Raw genomic sequence first — 16,067 nt, forward strand, 5'->3', positions numbered from 1 at the left:
AATCATAATCGTGAATCGCATCGAATCGTGAGTTCATTGTAACATTACATCCCTAATGATGACGTCAGTGCTTCCCCATTGACACAATTTTGATTGTCAACTGATAATATTATTTTCTGTCATTTGTGAGGCTACAAGACAAAAAAATAATGCTAGCACCACATTAGACTTTTAGCTAAATGCTAATGTGATTGGCAAGGTGCTCACAATATTAAGATGATTAGCTGGTATTATGTTTACCATGTTCACCAGCTTAAAATGCTGTCTTAATCAATATTGAAAATAGTTGCTATTTCCAACCACTCTGATAGAAATGGTACACTCAAAGGTCCCTGTTTGTTCTTAAAACACAATTCGCTGCTAGAACATAACATTTACCTTACACTGATGGCAACACAGTGGAATTGGAAAGGAACAGACAAGTCTGATAGGAAAAAGTGAGAGAAAGACAGAAAAAGACAAGCTTACACCGCCATGAAAAAATCACGTCGGACAACTGACAGGGTAAAACATCAGTGAAGATTGACACCAGTGCTCCGCTGGTGCCAGCTGTACCAGTCGGCTCATGAAACTTTTCTAAACATGCAGAGAGGATGTGAGTCATTTATACCAGAGCTCTCCGTCAGGCCCTGAGGCTGTCTAAATGTTAATATATGGCTATCTGACATTCTGGTGCTTCAGACGCTGGACTCTGGACCTCAACAGAGTGATTGGAGGAAGGTTGGATGGAGAGGAAAGAGCAGCCCAGGGTGGACATGAGAGAGAGGTATGAAAGGAGGGAGGGGGAAGCATAGAGATCTGGAGGAAAAAGTTTAATCATTAGAGTGATATAAAGGATTTTGTGTGAAAACAGTGAGTGAAGGGAGGTGGATTCCAGCGAGAAGGAGAATTATAAAAATGATTTGGTGATATAAAAAAGAGTGGCATAGCTGCAGGGCTTAAGGGGCTTTGGGGGGCTGGAGGATAAAGTCCTGCCCTAGGCCACTAGACCAAAGCCAGAACTCAGATACCTCTTCATGTGTGTGTGGCCTGAATGTACCAAAAGCCCCCATGGAGAGCCAGCAGTGCACATCTGTTCACCTGTGCATTTCTACCTTGCCAGGGACTGTGGCCAGAGGAAACCAGTTAATTCAAACCAGTGATCACACTTCAGTCTGGGTTTTTTTGCTCTGCAGACACACAGCTGTTAAATTCTTTTCAATTGACGACAGTTTTTTGGCCTCCATTTTGTCTTTGTCAGATACATACAGAGCTACAATTTATGTTGCTCTAAATCAGAACTGTATTTGTTAATTGTATTTGTAAGGTTTGTTTAGGTGACAATGTGCCTGTTTTGGTCTAACATTTGGAGTTCAAATGTGGGTTTCTTTCTAGCAGCTGCATAAGTGACATTCACTCTTGCTTTAAAGGAATAGTTTGATATTTTGGAAGACTTTTTGATCTTCAAAGGATGCACTGGACTACTCACTCTTTTCCTCTTTTTATTCTCAGTCCACTTCCACGCACTGTGCTTTTTTTTTTTTTTACCTTAAGAGCATTCAGTAAGTAACTGTTAAAGAAAAAAGATGGGAATATGTACACAGATGCCATTTCTTTCCAAAGAAAGACATATGCTCTTAAAATCCCCTCCACTCAAAAAAGTGTTTTTCTTCTGTGTCTGTACTCTAAAATGTCTGACACTGACTATGGTGACTTGTATCAGAGCAAATTTGGTCACTAGAAGTGTTTTGACATTCTTCTCCTAAAGAAGGAGCTGTCAATTCTCGGAAAATTCGAAATTCAATCGTATTCCGGTCAAGCTTTAGTGAATACATCACTAATCCATAAACCAATCACTGTCTAATATGTGAAACACTATTCGACGGGGGAACAACTTTGACACAAGACCAGCAAATTAAGAACCAGGTACCCATCCCTAGTCTCAGGGCATGTCTCTAATAATAAATAAAGAATGCCTTGTTTTACCATGGTGGCAATCAATCCATCCAATAGTTGTGGTGGACCAACTGACCAGGAGAACAAAATAGTTGCTAACATGGCTAAAAGCTTATCCAGTGATTGTGAACAAAGTGGACATAGTATTGTGGGATCGTCTCTGGGTTTGTATCCCTCAAAAATGGAAAGGCAGATGAGGTGGATGGCCCAGTGTTAGGCCTAATGACTACTGGTCTGTCTTTTTGTATGTCTACATGTAAGCCCAGCTCAAGCAGCTGTGGAGCCCCAACCGTCATTTTTTATTATGGCACTATCTAAATAAGCGGTCTCAAACCTGCTGTTCTGTTCCATTCGGATTTGGGCTTTCCAACATTTCTCCAGCTATAGCTTCTACAACGATCTGCCTCTGCCCTCATGAACTTTAGTATTTTTACCCACTAGGGAGGCAGCAGCAATATATGCAGGGAGAGAAAACATGAGGTCAGCTTATTCGCCACTGCGGGTGTGTCACTGTTTGCCACACTAATTCAGATTACCACAGGCACTTGACATGTTGAAGGCTGAACAGACATATTGAGTATGATTCAACATTTCCAGGCAATGAAGAATTGTGTGTGCGTGTGTGTGTGTGTGTGTGTGTGTGTGTGTGTGTGTGTGCGTGTGCATGTGAGTGTGTGGGCGTGGGCTTGTGTGTGTGTGTGTGTGTGTGTGTGTGGGGGTGTGAAGAGAAACACTTTACACCAACTGTCAGATAAACCAAATTAAGATCAACACACACACACACACACACACACACACACACACACACACACACACACACACACACACACACACACACACACACACAGTTCCTTGCCAGTGATTCACATCTTAATGGTATAACCAGCATCAGATGATTGCTCAGGCAGTTTGATCAGAGGAGACCAGGTTTATGAATTCAAACAGCTTCACTGAATTTAAAGCATTGATCAAAAACTGATGTGTGTGAGCTCTGTTTGATGCTGTCTAGAAGAAGACAGCCCAAGTTGGTCCAAAATAATTAAACTGGACAGGTTTTTTTTTCTAGCTTTTGCCAATATGACACTCAATAGTAGCAGTGTTTTATTCCTCCAGGTTGCAGAAATGTATTTATTAACAAACACAGCAGTCCAAAGTATAACATGTTAAAGTGAGAAAATGAATTTCTAACATAGACCATATGACATGTAACATAATATTTGATAAGGGATACTTCCTCCATTTTAATCCAGGTCAATGTCATGGCAGTGTGGGCATTGTGTTCAGATGAACAGTGTTTGGCTTGTCTCAGTGATAGAAGTCCCTGAGGTATTTGGCGGATTTTCATCAGAAAGTGACAACGCTAAACACGTCTACGTCAATTTGCGGATTTTGAAACATCTCTGATGATTCGTTCCTATAAGACTTCTGCCACAGAGACAGGTCAATTACTGTTCATCTGACGTGGATAAAAATGGGCAAAATATCTATATGAATACCTGTCCCTCTCATTTTTGTAAAAGTAATAATATTGAGGCTTTTCATTCAAATTAATGTCTGTGAAGTCACTATTGCCAAATGAGCAAACAGAATGGTGACTGAGCACATGGTCCAACGCTGAATGCCCTTGTATTTGCAGTATCATGAACTATGTTTCAGTGGCGTCATTTCTGAGATAAATCAAGTAGCACACATTTAGTGGTTGGAGGTGTGTTAGTGGTTGTTCTACCAGAGGGTAGGCAGAGCTAAGACAACAGACCTCTTCATCTGCCATTTCATTTATGTATACTAGTGCAGTGCCCATTCCTTGGATCCTTAGCAATACACCCGCTAAGACGGATGTCGGAAGAAGATCAGATGACAGACAGAGTTGAAGAGGGGCCCCGATATAGAACCTTGGGGCACCTCACTAATATCCCAAAGTTCTGACATAGTCCAATTCCCTGATTGAACTGAAGTTTGTAGTAGTGGAGATTAGTAACTGTTTAAAGAAATCAATAAGACTGAGACTTATCACTTTTCATACAGTTGATTGACTTTATTGGCTTCCTGGGAATCACAGTCAAAAAAGCATGGAGGACCTTATACATAGAGTTTTTATAGGGATGCACAAACAGACGTCTATTATTATGTAGCAGTTCTGCATCGTACCATTCCTTGTTTAGAAAAGACTTTCAAGTTGAGCAGTGTCCTCAAACCCTTGTTCCTACTCTGCCAAGTTCTATCAAACCAAGTAAGGCTATTTCCTGATATTGTTCAGGTCTTCCTGACCGCAGAGACAGAATGAACAGCTATTTTGGCCAGAACCTTCCCAATTTTGCTTTATATTCGTGGCCGATCGCACTGTTTCTGCTGATATCCTGTTTTTCCCCCGGCACACACAGTTCAAACTAAATTCAAAATCTCAGATTCAATACATATATAGATACAAAATAATATAGCTTTTTATATCAAGTTACACTTTCACAACTATCATGTCATGCTGCCTTTATTGAGCTTCATATCTTCATGTTCTGGTGTTTCATGAAGCATCATTGGTAGGGAGTACCCCACAGCAGCACTTTTCTAATAAAATGTGCATTTTTGTCATGTGGATCGACAAGGGAGATCGTAACAAGATTTTCAATGTTGGGACCTGAGTACAGGTGCTGTAACATTCTTATGATGTTTAGGAGCCAAAGCTGCCTTAGTAATATTTGTACAAACAACACACTCTGTCACACAGTGATTTCAGTTGTTTGGCTGCAAACAGCAGAGCGCAGTTTGTTCTTTCTTAAGTCAGCATCAAAGGACTTGCACTTATTACTGCTCATCTTTGATTGCAGCTGAAAACAGTTTGTGACATCTAGGTAAATGTGGAATATCTCCCTCTCTTTTTCTCGCTTTTTTTTCTCTGACTTCTTCTCTCCTCTTCTGTAGGCCGATTGTCGCTCCAGAGAATACCTTCGCACACACTTCCCAGCTGCAGATACATGAAACAAAAAATGAGGTAGGTGATAAAATACACCACACACTTGTAGGTTCTTACACTCTGATGTACACACACACACACACACACACACACACACACACACACACACACACACACACACACAAACACACACACACACACACACACACACACAAAGCTATTCCTGGTTCCTTGGCACATGGTGAGAGAAGAGTGATTTACAAAGGCTTAAAATGGGTTTAAAGCCACAGCAAGTGACTCATCAAGGAATTTCCAGAAATCCTAAAGTAAAGCCAAGTTTGCTGATAGAAAGCCTAATAATTCTCATCTAATTTGTTGTTTAAATCAAGCAAATTTATTGTAGAGTAGGGTAAACCATCTGGTGTCTTCAGAAAACTGAACATTGTTTCACAACTTGACAAAAAATAACTTGTCTGTTAAAATTCGTCTTTCTGCCTTATTACTGTAGCTGAAGTGCAATAGAGGCACAGGAAAGATAAAACAAGTGTTTGAATTGAACCTGTGGAATTAAACTCATACATTACAATTACTGTGTAGTCTACATAGCACCTGATCTCTATAAACAAATCAGTTTTTAGATTTATCTTCGTCACCAGCCCTGTAGCTGGTTGGGATTAATTTTCTTGCTCACAGATGGGAGCTTGAACCCAAACTACTTCCTGTTTCAGTAATGGTACACACCTCTATTCTGCTGCAGCAGAGGGAGAAGTTTAAGATTTTAAGAGCCTATCACAAGTTCTCTGCATTTTCGGAGGGGCGTGAACGGGACAGAGGTGGGCCGAGGACGCCTGAGGTTAAGGACAGACATACAGGCAGAAAGAGAGATGAAACGATGAGGAGAGAAAAAGCCTTTGATCCTGTGATTCTCATCTGAAATAACAGGCAGCGCAGCTCAGTTCGACCCTACCTTCCTCATTACCGATCAAAAAGCCACAGGCCATTTGCACAATCAAAACGTCAATCATCATTCCCTCTCACCCTCTGCAGCCAAATGTTTTCAAATATGCACAGATTTGAACATTCAGAGCCGAAGTGCAGCAGCTCACACTCACAAGTTTGTTCATCGTTGCTCACACGCAGGCTCACGAGGTGGGTGTGTACTCTCACATCCCCCTGCGTACCCCACTGGGAAACATAATGGGATGTCCGTGTTCATCCACTCAGGAGCTCCCTGACGGGGTGAATCCTCTGAGCGCGCTCTGTTCTTTGATCAGCCTCTCTACAAAGAGACTGAGACAGGGAGAGAGGCTTTGTGCTGAGTAGGCAGAGCTGTAGCAGGTTCCTCTCGGCCTTAACCCAGCTTTACCCTCTCACTCACTCAACAGACTGCGGGCACACACACTGTACCTTTGCAGCTAGCACTGGTGAGCCATACACCTCGGGCATATGATCTCATGAAAAATGTACGTAACAGGACAATTACCAAGCAACATACTCTTGTCAATCGGTTTGTATGATATCTTATAAAAACGTATGTACACCAGTTCAGATGATATCTTGAGAAATATGATGTTCTATTTAACGCTGTAAAATGGCAGCCGGTAGGTGACTGTGAGTCCTAAGTTTAGGCAACAAAAGGTGAAAGTTTGTTTTGGACTAGGTCAGTCTCTATGGAAGCAAATCTGTGTCATCGGATTATGAAATTAAAAAGCCATCTGATTTCTAGCACTGAATACTTATGCATTGAAAATATGTATCTGAATGTCTTGACTCTGAATGTAACTCTTGATTTTTCAGTGTTCATAAATTCAAGGTTAAAAAATTAAGAAATTCAACATTAAAAATTTCAATATACCAAATTGCAAAATACAATGTATACAATTCAATGTTATAAATTCAAAGTTAAAAAATTAAATTTTAGAAAATTAAACAGGCCAAATTCAGATGCAAAATTCAGTGTTTAAAAATTCAGTGTTGACATCTGGGGAACCAAAGAAGAGCAATCGATTCTAGATACTTCACACAGGGAGCTGTGACAAGAGTGGCTGTCGAGGCGGCTAATTCCACCACATACTATAGATATATAAACGTAATAATCTATGATTCACCATGCTTTCGTGCTACACTGGTAATTTTCTGATTCAAAGTTAAGTTTACTGCCAGTGGAGGAGGAAACACACCAAGGCCAGACGCTCGCAGTCGTCAGTGGGAGCCGTCATACCTCCACTAACAGTTGTGGCCAGTCTCTCTCGTCAGATTCACAAACATCTTACTGATGATTTTCAAGCCGCATCTTATATCTGCTGTGGCGGATATGTTTGCATATGTGGAATTTAAATGTTGAATTTTTAGCCTTGAATTTTTCAAGGTTTAATTTTTTAACCTTGAATATTTAACCTTGGATTCATGAACATTAAAAAATTAAAGAGTTTCATAAATATTCAGTGCTAGAAATTCAATGGCTTTTTAATTTCAGAATCTGATGACACAAATGTTCTTCCATAGCTCTCTCGTAGTTGTGTCGCCTTGGATCTTCCTCACGGGCTGTCTATGTCCAACCAGGCAATATAGCATTCACTTGTTTTTGGACACATTCTGTCTGAATAATATCAGGTTTTTTTGTAGAACTGAGCCTTACAGTTACATTCCAGTGTTCACCTGCAGATAGTCTTGGTGAGCGAGCAGCCTCGACAGCGGGCCGTGGGTTGTGTCCCTGGGTGGCAGAGGAAGAGAAATAGAGATTCTGTCTCTGTCAAAGAGAGAGCAGAGAGACATGAAAGATGGAGCAGCAGGAGAGGAGATGAAGAGATTGAAACAGAGGAGGTAAAACAACAGGGGTGCAGAGGGAGGCAGCGGAAGAGTAGAAGTGTGGAAAAATCAATTCCTGTGTAAGAGGAAAAAAAAGAAAGGAGGCAGGACAAGAGAATAAAAACTTCTCAGTGGTTCAGTGACAGAGTGGTATGCTGGTTGTTTCTGGATTTAACTTCCTCTACTGCTATTGATATCTGTAATTGTTAAACACCATGTGGTTTCACTGATACTATAGAAAACAATAGTTCAACCTGTTGGTTTTCTTCAACATGGCAGGTGCTTCTAGCTCTTCACTTCTACCCAACTTTCGACTTAGACTTAGACTTAGACTTAGACTTCTCTTTATCGATCCTTTGGGATGAACTCCCGCAAGTAAATTAAGTTTCCAGCGGCTTACAAAAACACAAAGGAGGTATAAATAAAATACAGTATAGAATAACCAATAAACTCTTGGCTAAATAAATACAGAAAGTATAAAAAAAACAATAAACAGTAAGCAATAAACTCTTAATCAAATATATGAGGTAGATGATAAAAACATAAAATTCACAGAATGTTTAATCAGATAAGTTAAATGTAGAGGGAATGTATAAGATAAGAAATGTATGACTGTATATGACAGAAATGAGCAGTAAGATTAAATTATTGCACTTACATGGTGTGGAGGGGGCGGCTGGCATGTCCATAATGTCCAGCAGTTTGTCCAGTTTCTGCAGTTTTGCTGTTGCCATAATATGATTTGTCCATCTAAGGCAGAGACAACCTCGACAGCAAATCTGTCATATTTAGAGAGGCCATCATGCATTCTTTGCTTCTCCTTTGGCCTCCCATCCTAACTTGGTACTGAGAATTTACCAAGCCACTTTTCTACTTTTTCACAATATTGATACTTGAGTGTTGTACTGTATCTTCATCCATGTTCAGCCTGGTGCAGATGGAGCCTACTGTCCCTTCAAAGGTCTCCATGCTCATATTGACTGCAGTCGGAGCGGCTCCAAGAACCGACCAGCCAACAGTTCATCAAAGCACTCTATTTTCAAAGCGCAGTGAGATTTGAATGGATGTATACGCACATCCGGGTCCTGTAGACAGCCAATCATTGCAACAAGCTCTGTGAGACCCCATCTCTGTTGTTAAAAATCCTGGCGGTGAACTGCTCAGGGCTCAGCGATGAGATGCTCTGCACCCAGGCTGCAGTTGCGCAATATCGCCGTTCGCACCGCGCTGACCGCAAGAGGCATGAAAAACACTTGTATGGACTTATTGTGGCCATGGAAGCCTATAAATTATTGGAAATATGGTAAAAAAATAACAAAAGCAGGACACTGTCTTTTCCCCAGAGAGAGGCTGACAATTTGAATTAAGCAGGGAACAATATGGTATGCATCCTTACATTGACCAAGGCTGTTTGAGGGGCAGGGACGAAAAAAATAGCACCAACTGCATGCAGTGGGGAACCAGCGTGCTGAGAGTTTTCTGTCCGTGGGGAACCATGTAGGGCAGTATATATGGCACTGCATCTTGTTTTCTCAATTGTAAGGGCACCTTAAAGGGTAATGCATCACATTTTCTGTAGTGGAAGCTCACCTTAAAGGGGACTTTATCATGTTTTATCCACCATAGGGGCATCCAAGAAGGAACTTATGCTGCATTTTTTCCCAACATTGGGGCCACCAAGAAGGGGCGATTGCCCCAAGTCCACCAGTATGTCCTCATCACTTGACTACCAGAACATCCCCACATTTTTTAAATTTTCATGCCATTTTCACACAGGCCCAAACTATCAATAAGTCATCAGGAGATTGTTTGAGTTTCAACCAACATCATGCTGTTATACAAACATTACTGCCCTTTTCAAAAACATTTGTAAAATGTCAGGGAAAACGTTGTAGAGGCAGTTGGCCGAAGGTTGGAGCGATGAGCTTTGTTGGGAGCAGACGCTCTCATTAAAAAGTTATAGTGATACAAGGACACAGCTTGTTGCTGGAGGTAATTTTCAGCTCAGTATTAACTGAAGGACTGAGCTGCCAAGGCAGTGAATGTCTCATCTCCTTCCTCTACCAGTTATTCCTTCACTTCCGATGTCTCATCATCACCCCCTCTTTAAAGTAATTCAGATTAACCTTTTATGGCTGATTTATCCACCTTTGGGCTGCCAAGGATGAAGGTGTGTGTGCATGTGTTTTTCTCAGATATCATGTCATGATGGAGGGCTTGTTCTGTCAAGACAGGTTGGTCATTTGCACTTCTTAATACAGTTTTCATGCAGTTTTGCTTTGATTTTGGACAACGACGCATGCATATATATTTGATTTTGTGTGTTTTTATGTAACTTTGACATGCATTAAGCACAGGTTGAAATGTTGACATTTTTTCTATGATAACTCACAGAGAAGTTGTTATGCCCAGCCAAAAGTATTGACGGTTAGTTTTTGTGTGTGTGGATGTTTGTGGGGGTGGGGGAGGGGCTCACCATACACAATGGCTGGTTCCATGGTCCATTTTAACTTACCACTTGACGGAATAATAAAGTTATGTTTTCTAAAAGAAAAGCAAACTTAACTCGGCCTTAAGGTGGACTAAGTTAGCGCTCAGAAAAACTCAGGGAAGTGGCTTGTCACTAAGGGCGCTCTCACAGCCTTATTTAGTTTGGTTGAATCGAACTTGAGTGCGTTCCCTCATTTGCTACGGTTTGTCCAGGAATGCAGCGATTGTACTTGGGTGCGCACCAGAAGTGGACCAAATAAGCGTACTGAGACCTGGTAGAAGAGGTGGTCTCAGTCCGCTTTCAAACAAACTGTGGTGCGGTTCGTTTGTGGGGAGAACGTGACCTGGGTCCGCACTAACTACAGAGAGCACTGCACATTTTTGGACCAACCCAGCTCCAGAAGGCAGCTACGTAATTTACATAATGATTAAGTACCTCCCCTGTCACTACAACAACTATAACAACACACCAGTATGAGTCACAGCGGACAAACCTGGAGTAGTAATGTAATAACCGAGGACCCCCAAAATCAACCCCCACAGCTGTCTCTCCATTACTTGTGGTAGGTGCGTTGTTGAGATCAGTTCAGGATATACGTTATTGCGCCCGCCCCAGACACATCTGACCAATGAGTGAAGTGGTTTTTATCCCTTTTTTGTCCCAAACCTTAATTGAGCCGAAGTGCAGCTACATTTTGGTCAAATGAATAGGTGTGAAAGCGAACCAGACCCGCTGAAAAAAACAAAACATTTATTTTCGCATCTGGTGCACATCAGGACTGGAAGTGGACTAGAAATGGTGTCATCAGGTGTGATAAAAAATGAGAATAGCTGGTTCACCTCAAAAGTTGGTCAAGTGATCTGGAGCTATTTGTGTTGCTATTTGCAGGGCTAATCCCCCCACTTTAATCAGTAGGTAGCAAGCAAAGATCCTAGGACTTTGCTCAGGTCTTGAGGAGACCTTCTACCATTTATTCACTGACAGTAAACTGTACCGACACTGGACTGCTGTGTTCACAAGTCTTGATGCTTAAGCCCAGCGGGGAGTCAACGGAGGCCTGGCGGGCTCAGGGTTTCCTCCCATGAGTTGCACTGGGCACCGCAGAGGTCACCGCAGCTTCATTCAGCAATTGTAACTGGTTTGATTTATCAACATGATCCTATGTAACTTTTATAACTTAACTTTGAACTGTGGCAATAACTTATGGGATGATAGTAAATGCTTAAATGTAGTTTAACAGTAAAACGAGTGGAGAAGAGTCATGAAGTCAGATAACTAACTCAGCAGTGTTAGCTAAGTTAGCCAGACCACAAAAGGCTATGGCAGCAACACCCCTGGGTGTATTGAATTCCGCAAGATGATGAATTAAACTTTAATTTGTAAGAGAAATAATGTCTTATTTCTCCTTTCAAAATGTACATATAAATGCTTTAATGTTCGAGTTAATCTGTTGTGGAAATTCCTTGTTGTGCTTTGTGTGCTTTGTGTGCTTGTGTGTGTGTGTGTGTGTGTGTGTGTGTGTGTGTGTGTGTGTGTGTGTGTGTGTGTGTGTGTGTGTGTGTGTGTGTGTGTGTGTGTGTGTGTGTGTGTGTGTGTGTGTGTGTGTGTGTGTGTGTGTGTGTGTGTGTGTGTCTGACTGGCTGGCTGGCTCTAGTATGTCTGTGGTCTGTAGCCTCTGGTTGTGTGTATCAGACACTGACCCAGACTGTGGAGCAAACAGTTCATACGCCAACTCTGTTTCTAAGGGACAGTAAATAAAACATATCCAGGTGACTCATGGCCACAAAGCTTTAATTCTTCTTTTTTTCTGTCTTTAGCTCTCTGTCTCTCTGTTCACCTCTATAGTTCTTTCTCTCACACAGTAAATCAAAGTTTATGTAGAGAATCAAAGGATAGCTTCCTAATTTTTCAAGTCTGTGTTAAGTCATTGGTCAGGTGCCCATATGAATGTTGAAACAGATTTTGGTCATATTGGCCATTAAAAAGTCTTCTTAACATGCTTTCAATGTAAGGGGCACAAACAGTTTCTTGATGACTGCAGAATCTATGAAATTAAGACCCAAACCAGGATAATCATTTAAAGCTGCACTAATCAACATTGAATGAAATGACAACATGTAATGTGAACAAGGTCACTTGTAGTGAACCTAAAGAGAATGATCACCCAACTATTTGACTCCCATCAGGTCCACGGAGTTGTTTAGCCTTTTGTAGCACATTGTTTTGGTGTTATGGCCACAACGATATTATTTTGCTTTAGTCTCATCCCTCTCATATATCCTTTTTCCTATGTAAGCTTGTTGTGACCAAGCGCTGACCTCGGTTAAAAAACAAAAAGTTATCTAACGTGGAAGTTCCAAAAAACTGCAGTTCATCAAGTGGCCACTTGACTCCAAAAGCAATTCAATCAACGCATAGCCCCCCATGTTAAAATACCAAACTTTACAGCGGAAATAAACTATAGTTTACTATTACTATATGGTCTCTATAGTTAGTTTCACTTTTCATGACCACTCTAGGTTGGGTGTACAGTTCTGCATAATGAGTGACAGGTGGGTACCGTCACAGGAGACTGTAGGCTTCATTCGGCCCGCCTCAGCTCCATCCACACTCTTTGCCCATTTCTAGATTTGACGGGAGTTACCATGTATTCACACTGGGAGGGATGGAGGCAATTAAATCGCCCGGAATGCGAGTATCGCCTCGCTTCATCACATTTGTCACGTTTCTGATGATTGCTTCATCGCTATAATTGCAGGTAGCAGCCAAGGGGTCTAGCTAATTGCAGCTAGCCCCGGCTCAGCCTACTCTGCTGTTGTGCTAAGTGTGAAGTTGTGCTAGTCCTAACAGGGATCTGGATGCTTTTAAAAGAACAGAAATGAGCTCTCAGATGAAGTGTGTGGCTCTTAAAAGAGCCGTTGTGTTGCAGTGAGATCAGGCCGTCAGTGATTAAACCTCTGAAGCTGTAAAGGCTGCTGCCCGGTCTCCGGTAGAACAGTCCGGAGACAAGCTTCACTTTGCAATGTCTTTTTTCTTCTATCTGGCAGACTAGATGCCTAAAGCCATGTTGCTGCCATCCATAGGTCATAGTTATATCCATTATATTATATCCCTAGGAGCAGTTCCGTTTCAATGGCAACAACAAACGATGGCAGCTTTGGTGAGCCCCTGGATGTTATCACAGAACTTCGGTGACGCTTATCTCAATCTCAGCGCTGATTGGCTGTCGCGGCACAACGTCACGCGATGCCGCTTGAAAAGTTTAAATTTCTCAACTTCACATGACACACGATGAGGGGATGGACAGCATCATCGCTTCTTCGTGTTGCCCATATCAAGTTGCTGGAAGCGACATCGAGTGTCATTGCTTCATTTACATTGATTTTGAATGGAAGAGAATTTCGCTTTTGGTGTGAATGCACGGTGAGGCACATCAGGCACGACCAAGATTGCAAGAGCCACGCGGAGCTGCCCACTTTGAGCTTCATGTTGGCTCTTCAGAAACCTATGGGTGATGTCAGACCTTCAGCTAGGGCTGGGGTGATTAATTTCATCGGTGTCATCAATTAAAGAAATACATCAATTTCCAACATCAGAGTTGGCATGGTACAAGATGACATGGTTGTCCCGCGGGAAAACACAATGCTGGTAAAAAAAAACTTGCCCCAGGATTATTTGAGACAGAGACTGAACAATATGGTGCTCTGTAAACTTTACCAAGCTTTAAAAATAGCTTTATCAGGGAGCCGGTAACATTGATCCATCACAAAATGAAGAGAAAAGAGATGGATGCCATTGCAGCCTATTACATTTGTTTTTAAATTAACCTGTAGTTGTGCGTTTGTCTGTGCTAATCACATTTTTCCTGCAGGAAAAACATAGGTTTACGTATCACAGGAGTGAGGACTCTGTCATTGCAGTTTACAGCCAGCCGCTGGTGTGTTTGAAGCATAACGTATGATGCCGTGCATCATAGCATAGATCCAATTAACTGATAATGAAATTTGTTTCCAACTATTTTTGCAAACGATTTTTATCGATGAGTTGTTGCAGCTCTAGTTAGAATGGCTTTTCCTTTTCCTCCAAGTCCTCTGAATCCTCGTTTCAAATTCATTTGATATACTGCAAGACTGCCAAGTGCAAATTTTTTTCACTGTGATGTGTTCTCCATAGTTTTCTCCGAATGAACAGAAAACAGAAAATGCTCCCTGTTTAATTTCTTGAAATCGCTGCTAGCTGGAGTTACAATGAAACCATTTTTCTCCACTGTTTCTTCTGTTGTTCTCTTTGTTTCTTATCTCATTAGTCCTCGTTTTACCTTCTCCACTTATAGTTCCCCCGTTTGTTTCAGTTCCACTGGCTCGGCTTCATCAAAAAGTGTTTGTGTTTTGTATAAATTCAGCCCTCTTTAATCTGTTCTCTGTGACTCCTCCCTTATCTGGCAGTAAGATATAATCTTTGGCACATTCTGCTTTTGTTGAGATATTACCAGATGGAGTCATTAGTAATTTTAAATTAGTGAAGCAAAACTCCAGCCAAGTGTTTTTGTAATTTTATGTATATATATATATATATATATGTTTTTATGTTTTTTTTTAATTGACTGTCCTACATTTTTGGTATCCCTGTTTTCATTTTTTTTCCGCTGCTTTTTATCACTTGACCCTCCATTGCCTTGACGTGTCTTTCCCTCAATGCGTTCGTCCCGGTGGAGTGAGCTTCACAGTGTGCCTGAGGGGGCTGCAGGCATCGAGCGGGGCCAGTATTGTACACTAACAGTGTGTATGTGTGTCTACAGTATCTGCGTGTTTATGCTTTGAAGTGGGGGATTGGGAGGAGGAGATAAATTGCAAAAAGGTCAAAAAGTGTCGTGTCAAGTGTGTTTGTGTGTGTATGTTTGTGTGTGTGTGTGTCTGTGTGTGTGTCTGTGTGTGTCTGTGTGTGTGTGTGTGTCTGTGTGTCTGTGTCTGTGTGTCTGTGTGCGTGCGCATGTGTGTTTTGATTTAGGGGGTTGAAAGCACAGGTAAGGAGGGAAATAGATCAAGAGATGTTTTGAAAATTAGAGGGTGGATGGGAGCGAGAGGGAGAGTTGACATGGCATCATTGGACTGTGAAAGAGTTTCATTCCCTGTATCGGCATTCTGTCATCTGTTTCCACGCCAACAGAGATATAAATTACCAAGAAAAGAGGAAAAAGGAAAGAGGAAAAGTGTACACGCAAACCTGGGATGAGAGAGGGAGTTCGGTAGTAATTCTACTAGTTTTCTTACAAATTACAGAGGAGGAGTGGGGTGATGTGGATGATGTCGAGGGAGTAGCTGGGGGAGAAAAGCTGATGCATGATGTGGAAGTAGAAGCCTGCAGATAGAAGAAAGACCCTTCCCTCTCCCCTCCCCTCTCTCTTTCTCCCTTAATCTATCCTCCCTACTGTCTGTCTAAGGCAGCGGACGAGAAACTGCATCCATTTCATCATGCCTGGCCTCACACAGAAAAACCCTCAGTGTCGTGTTTTACATGGCCTCGCCTCCCTCCGCCAGAACGCTGCCTTGCGCCGCTCAAGTATTGATAAATTGCCACCACCCGGCTCATTTTTCACCGGCAGGATCTCGTCGTCAAACACATACGCACTGACATGAAACCCCAGCGATAACAAGAACAATCGCTGAGCCCCAGGAATGAGGGATGGGAAGACAGAGGGAAAGGAAAATGGGTGGGTGAGTAAGTGGGTGGGGTCTGCGGAGGGGGCACATGGAGAAAACAAGCAGCAGCAAACATTGCTTCGTTTACTTTTTGACAGACAAGTAAGACAGTGTGCCAATGGCAAAACCACTGTGCACTGAAGAATAAGAGCTTAGTTTCAGTTGAGTAAAGTTAAATATACATATTTCAAAAATTGCTGGTTGTACTCACTCCATGTCAGATACT

General features: G+C 41.8%; 1 protein-coding gene across 1 annotated transcript in view; it reads left to right on the forward strand.

Annotated features, from left to right (window-relative positions):
* The window catches only part of LOC310954726 (endonuclease V-like), a 74,632-nt gene that overhangs the window by 33,808 nt on the left and 24,757 nt on the right, over positions 1-16,067 (forward strand). Inside the window, exon 8 of the mRNA XM_083924366.1 lies at positions 4,852-4,921. Within this exon, the coding sequence (XP_083780492.1) occupies positions 4,852-4,908 (57 nt within the window). The 3' untranslated portion in view covers positions 4,909-4,921. The remainder of the gene's footprint in view (positions 1-4,851; positions 4,922-16,067) is intronic.

Source organism: Echiichthys vipera (assembly GCF_963691815.1).
Source record: "Echiichthys vipera genome assembly, chromosome: 2".
NCBI classification, from domain to species: Eukaryota; Metazoa; Chordata; class Actinopteri; order Perciformes; family Trachinidae; genus Echiichthys; species Echiichthys vipera.